Here is a 6,387-nt window from a genome sequence, read left to right on the forward strand (position 1 = left end):
TTTTTTTTTTTTTTTTCTAAAATCGTGGTAGATGAGAGATCTTCTAGAACTATGCATTCGTGCCTTGCTTCTTGATATTCTCTTGAGGTTAAGTAGTGCCTGTAGTCAAAATCCCTTCCTCAATGTAATTTGATATATCCCTTCCTAAATTTGGCTCTCAAACTTATAGCTTTTGACATCCTTGTTCTATTCTTTCACCAATTTCCTGAAGAATACTTTGCAGACATCCTTCTTTGTTAGACTTTATGTGTCAAAATTGTTATAAAACTCATGGTGATCCATCACTAAATTCCTTAAAAAAATAACATAAATCTCTTCAACTATCATGTTCTGGAAACTGAAATCCCTCTTTCTTGTTTTAATTGACTTATTATCTCTTCTCGTGTCTGAATCAACTAAATGACAAAGCAGTTCTCTGTTCACTTTCTTAGGAACCTTTTCCGCGAACTGAAACAAGATAGCTGGATTGTAGGAGAGACAACTCGGAATCGTTCAACCGTCGAATTGTAGGAGTCCATGTATCGACCATCCGGAAGCTCGTTGGACGCTCGTTGGAGCGTCAGTCGTTGGAGACAAGCCGGATCTTAATGTTAATGGGTTTGTTAAAAAAGTTGTTTATGAGGCTAAAATTGAACAATTGGGCGGGGTCTTGGACTGAGTCTATTAAGATTGAACTAATACAAGGTCCACCTAGATCCAACCCATGTTTGGCCCCACATGTCAGTGATAGCACATATGTCGTGGGTTTTACGCTTGGATGAGGATCTTAGAACAGTAAAAATGTATTTTTGACTATGGTCGATGTGAGAGGTGGACATGGATCTTCTTCCAAGCCCTAGTGCGCATTGGATGGCTAATAGCATCTGGGCATGTGTCGTCGGACATGCATTGAGTGTGCTGGCACATTGAGAGAATATGTTTACATGAGATGACTATGACATTTCTTCAAATATTGGTATCGATTATAGACTTATCTGCATTGGTGAAACAATTCTTATTAGGGTAAACTTGTTAAGAAAATTGTCTTTTTTATTAAAAAAAAAAATATGATATAACATAATATGTACTTGTATTGATATTATTCTTGATCAAGACTAATTTTCAATACTTAAAGTCATAATCTCATTGGTAGGACCAGAGGTTTTAATTTTCAATCCTAACCAATCAAACTGACCGTTTCAACACGAACCAAGCCCTTATGAAATATATAGGTGTGATGTTGTGTTCCCTTTTCTCCCTATTTGTCGTAGTTCAATGGAGGAATATTGAAGTGATAGAAGTAACGCTGGTCTAACGATGGGTATAGGGGCGACCATGCTTGCGACAATGGTCTGATTAGGAACGATGTTGCTTGCGGAAGTGGTGGGTATTATGGTCTACAAGTGCACATCAAAGAGGCACAAATAGTAGTTTACCGTTCATTGTATAAAGCTTTCCTTGCTCATGTGGTTAAAGATGAAACTTGTGAAACCATGAACTCTACAACAAAGGATAGTGAACAATAGGGATGGAGGAGAAGACAATACAATTTTTCAAGAAAGTTGTAATGTATAAGCTGAGTATTTCTCTCTCCTTTTTATATACTTAATATTAGAATAATAAATGTTAATCCAATGAATCCAATCAAATTGACAAAATCCAATGGTCAATAAATGTTACTATACCTTATTCCTGGTTAACCCGCTAGCCTCCTTAACCCTCGCCAAAATAGAAAAAAAAAAGAAAAAAAATCCTATTCGAATCAGAATCAAAACCGATCAGACCAACTTTTGGCTTAACAAAACCGAAACTAATAAATCGAGCCGATGGATGACACCCCTAGCGCTCTTTACCTATCTGGCTTGTTTTGTAGCCGTTTACGCCATCATCTTGCAACCCAAAGACAAAATAAAAATCACAAATTTGATTTTCCTTTCCTTTCCTCCATTTTGCTTTACAACCAAACGGAGACTTGGACTTTATAGTCTAGGTTGTTCTTCCTTCTCTCTCTCCCGACGCAGAGCAAGGGAAGAACAGGAGAGGAGAGGCAAAAGAGCAAAAACCCCTCGCGGAGAGTCACAGCCCGAGTCCTCCTTCTCCACTGGGCTATTGCTGCTGGAAGCTTCAACTCTTCACTTACTTTTCTCTCTCTCTCTCTCTCTCTCTCTCTCTCTCTAAACTGTGAAACACGAAGAAAGGGAAAATATGAGCCGCTACGATAGCCGTTCCGGCGACCCTGGTTCGTATCGCGACCGGAGAAGGTAACGCCTTTTATCACGGAAAGAATAACCAATATTAACTATCTCTTATTTATTAATTTCTCATTTTCTCCCTTCGAATTAATTATGCCTTGCGACATTTGCAGCGATTCCGGTTTGGGAGGAGGTGGAGGTCTTGCTTACGGAAGCGGCGTCGGTCGGTCTTCGTCTTCGAGCAAGAGGGAATATGATGGTGCGAGCTCCCCGAAAAAGCTGGACTTAGATGGCCTCCCCCATTTCGAAAAGAATTTCTATATCGAGTCTCCTTCTGTGGCGGCTATGACCGAGAGTGAAGTCGATGCCTACCGTCAGCGCAGGCAGATCACTGTCGAGGGCAAAGACGTCCCCAAACCTGTCAGGGAATTTCGTGATGCTGGGTTTCCAGGTAAATTTTATTTGGGTTTAGGCCACAAAGGGTCCCTTTTTTTTTGTTTCGTTTGATTACAGTGTCATTGCTTCGTTTCGAGAGCTACCACTATTACGTATTAAGAATTCAATTAGCTGTTAAAATAAACTGCGCTGCAGTTGAGCCCTTTTAGTTAGTCATCGTAGGATTGATACTAACTGAAACTGAATTGTAAGTTTGTAACATTGATAGAAAAGAGAAGTCGTGGTTGTTGATTTCAGATTATCCTTCATTTTGTTGTTTCCATTGAATTCTATGCTTGTATTTTGGGAGATCTATACTGGGCTTTTCCTTTCTTACTTTAAGACCACGGGCAGCATATAAGAGAGCATTTCTACCATTGCATTTCCTCCAACATTCTATCCAAGTTACATGTATTTCGCGTTTGGGGGACAAACAACTTATATTGATAGCTTCTTGTTACACGTGACCTTTCAAAAAATCTTGTCAGTGACCATTTATATGAGTAACACATAAGCTGACCTAAGAAAATGTCTTCATGTATTGATGTAGAGATTAATTAGTTATTGAAATTGAATACTTGGTTTGTAGTTACCTGAAGATTAAGAAATTTATTATCTTGATGAATTTTGGTCCAAATTGGATAAAGATTGCTCTGTGCTCATACATTAGGAGTGGGCTATCGGGTGGGATTGGATCCAGATTCATTTTTGTATTCTTTTTCCCCTGATTGGCAGCAAAAAATATATTTTTTTCTAGGTAAATATAAATAGTAACTCTTAATTTGTCAGTCCCTATATCATGCAATGCTAGGTAGGAACTACCCAACCCCAGTTAGGATCACTAATCAATATCAAAAGTAGGTACCAAATTCAGGTATTGATAACGGATATATGTATTAACTCAAAAGTAGGTAAACCAGGATTATAACAGTCCCTTAAAGCAGTAACAATTTCCTACACCAATATGGGTTCCCAGAGGGTAAGTAACAGCAGCACGATGAACACTAACACAGGGTATACATTTGGTCAAACCCAGAAAATCTGGACATAAACAGAGCACTAATAAAAACCAATGGATGTGCCTCAAGTTCCAATCAAGATTAGATCTTAATAGGATGAAACAACCCCCCAGACATCAGAATAAACCTCTGGACTGATTTAAGATTACCTGAGTTCTTGAATTGTATCACAATTGGTTGATTTTCTATATCTCTCACACCTGGCCTCATATCAGTCCACAAACAGGGTCGAGTGGGGGGGGGGGCTTGATGTGATGAGTTGATCCTCCAAATATCAGTAGCTAGAATCCACAGGTTAGGGAGATCGACCTCAGTAAAGGTTTTGGAAGAAAACCCTGAAAACTGGAATCCGCAGAGTTGTATGCCTCCTCAGATCAGCAACAAAGGCAGCAACAGTTTGTGTCTTCAATGATAGTTCAATAGGCCTCAGCTAGTCTCAGTTTTGGTCAGAAAATAAATATAAAAGAATAGGGGAAGAGAAGGGATCAATGGAGTAGTAGGGGGAGGGGATAGGTGGCTATCTCAGCCAAGGGTATCTCACCCCACAAGAACTTTCACCTCACAATCTCTCTCAGGACAATATTGCACAAAGCAAATTCTATTCAACTTCATTAAATTGTGAGGCAGACCTCTTGGGTCCATTACATTATATAGAGTCAAGGATAGAATCCAAAAAAGAAAGTAATAGAAATAGAAAGTCTCTAGAACAATTGAGATTTTTGAAACAAGTAACTATAGTTTACTTGGCCTAGACTAAGTAACCAAAAAGGAGACAAAGTACTGAATTTAAAAAAGGGAATCAAAGATTCTTCTAGCAGCCAAAATCGAGGACTTGCTGTTCAAGGCAAACTACTCCTCAAGAACTGGTTTTGGGAGAACCAAAAACTCCTAGTTGGTAAGTGCTGGCCCAGCTTGGCTTGTTGGCCCTATGGCCCCATGGGTTGGTCCATATTTTAGGGTGATGGACCACCCCTCAACTGATCACTATGGTTGTACTTAAACCCATGGAAATGATCTGCATTAGCTTCCCCCCTCTTAAAATCATTCGTTTTTGATGAATGGAGGAAGGAATGTAATGTTTGTAGAGATCTGATTAAGACGCTTGAAGTCGTCGGCATGGATCAATATGTCTTTAATAGGTCATCCTTTCCATTTGACAAGAAAGGAATATTAGCCTTCGCCACCCCGCATTGTAGTGAACTTGTTGTCAAGCTCATCTTGGATCTCATCATTAATAGGGATTGCAATCTCTTGGAAAGTACTAGTGATAATAAAATCTGTATGATTCATAGCAATTAGATCAGCCGTGAACTGACATGAGAAGTGATACTTTTCGTCAAACTTTTTCCAATATATATCACAGAATCTGGATACTTAGTTTTCTCGAGGGCATGAGTAAACGTGCACCGCTGAGCTAAAAACAAACAAGAACAGATGTCTTAGTTGCTGAAGGACAATGTGATTGACCATATTCCTTAAGCAGAGAGACTCATTTAAGACATAACCTGTGTGATCCCTAACTTGTGTGCAAGCAAAGAGGCCACAAGATTTCCATCACTGTAGTTCCAGTGATCAGATCCAGCTTGCCTTGCATCTGTCCAGCTATTTCATTTGCAACATCCTAATAAAAAGGAAGAATAGGAGACTTTTTTGGAAAGCCACACTATTCACAATGGTTAGGTATAATAATTGCATAAAATATTTTTTTTTAACCAAACAAAGTATATTTTTCTAGTTTTTACTGTTAAATATTTATCATGTCAAATTAGTTGATCAGCTTAAGCACTCTCAACCCTAACATGATCAGTTTATTAATCGTGTCGTATCATGTCAAATTTCTTATCCCTATCCCTGTAATTTCATGTTGTCTGTGTGTTGGGTTGGCAAACTGTGTTGGAAATTGCCACTTCTATATTGTTCATGTCCCTTAAACTACGTCACCTCGAAATTTTTAATCTCTTCACCATCAATTTAGGGTTTCCCCTGGCTGTCTGACACCCAAACACGAGCACAACTGTATATGACGCCTGCCATCCATATGATTTTGGAGTGTTCTTTTGAGGAGTTGGCAGGGGCTTGGAAGCAAGGTGAAACCAATTGGACGCCTAGGTGACGCCTTGACAACTACTAACATTTGAGTTTGAATCATAATGCCTGATCCAAGACTCTTGGAAACCAAAATGTCATTGGTGGATGTTTCTCGTTTCACTAGTTGAAGTGTCATATAGTATTCTGATGACATACTGCATTTAAAAAATTTAACTCGGATCTCTGTGAGAAGAGAATGCCTGATATTTTTTGCAATACTGCCATATCGTACCCCAGACATTAAGTTGAGTTGCTATGAAATCTTCGGACTAGACAGTGTTACGGAGCTAGAATCCACGATATTTAGATTCATTTGGTTTTGGACGTGTATTCAAACCTTTGGATTGTTGACACCTTCATAGGGGGTATGGTCTGTGCTCAAAGCAGTGGATTTGTCACTGAAAATAAGTCATAATTGCATATAATTGGTTTTTTTTTTTTTTATTGGACATTGGACAAAGCTGGTGCTGTATTATCAATTGATGTTGTCTATACTTGTACTCATTGATATAGGATTTTTTTTTTCTGGAGAATCTGGTGCTATGACCAATCTGGTGTCTTCAGTGCTAAGTCACAATCTGATCACCATGTGTGGCTCTTTTCCCATTCCTCCATCTTGAATATTTCTTGTTCTTTTTTTTTTTTTTTTTTTTTTTTTTTTTTTTTTTTTTTTT

At 38.6% G+C, this 6,387-nt stretch overlaps 1 protein-coding gene across 1 annotated transcript in view; it reads left to right on the forward strand.

Annotated features, from left to right (window-relative positions):
* The first annotated feature begins 1,932 nt into the window (after positions 1-1,932).
* The window catches only part of LOC122089291 (DEAD-box ATP-dependent RNA helicase 20), a 26,006-nt gene continuing 21,551 nt past the window's right edge, over positions 1,933-6,387 (forward strand). Inside the window, exons 1-2 of the mRNA XM_042658893.1 lie at positions 1,933-2,240; positions 2,345-2,622. Coding sequence (XP_042514827.1) covers positions 2,185-2,240; positions 2,345-2,622 — 334 coding nt within the window. The 5' untranslated portion in view covers positions 1,933-2,184. The remainder of the gene's footprint in view (positions 2,241-2,344; positions 2,623-6,387) is intronic.

The sequence above is a fragment of the Macadamia integrifolia genome, chromosome 9 (genome assembly GCF_013358625.1).
Source record: "Macadamia integrifolia cultivar HAES 741 chromosome 9, SCU_Mint_v3, whole genome shotgun sequence".
Taxonomy (NCBI): domain Eukaryota; kingdom Viridiplantae; phylum Streptophyta; class Magnoliopsida; order Proteales; family Proteaceae; genus Macadamia; species Macadamia integrifolia.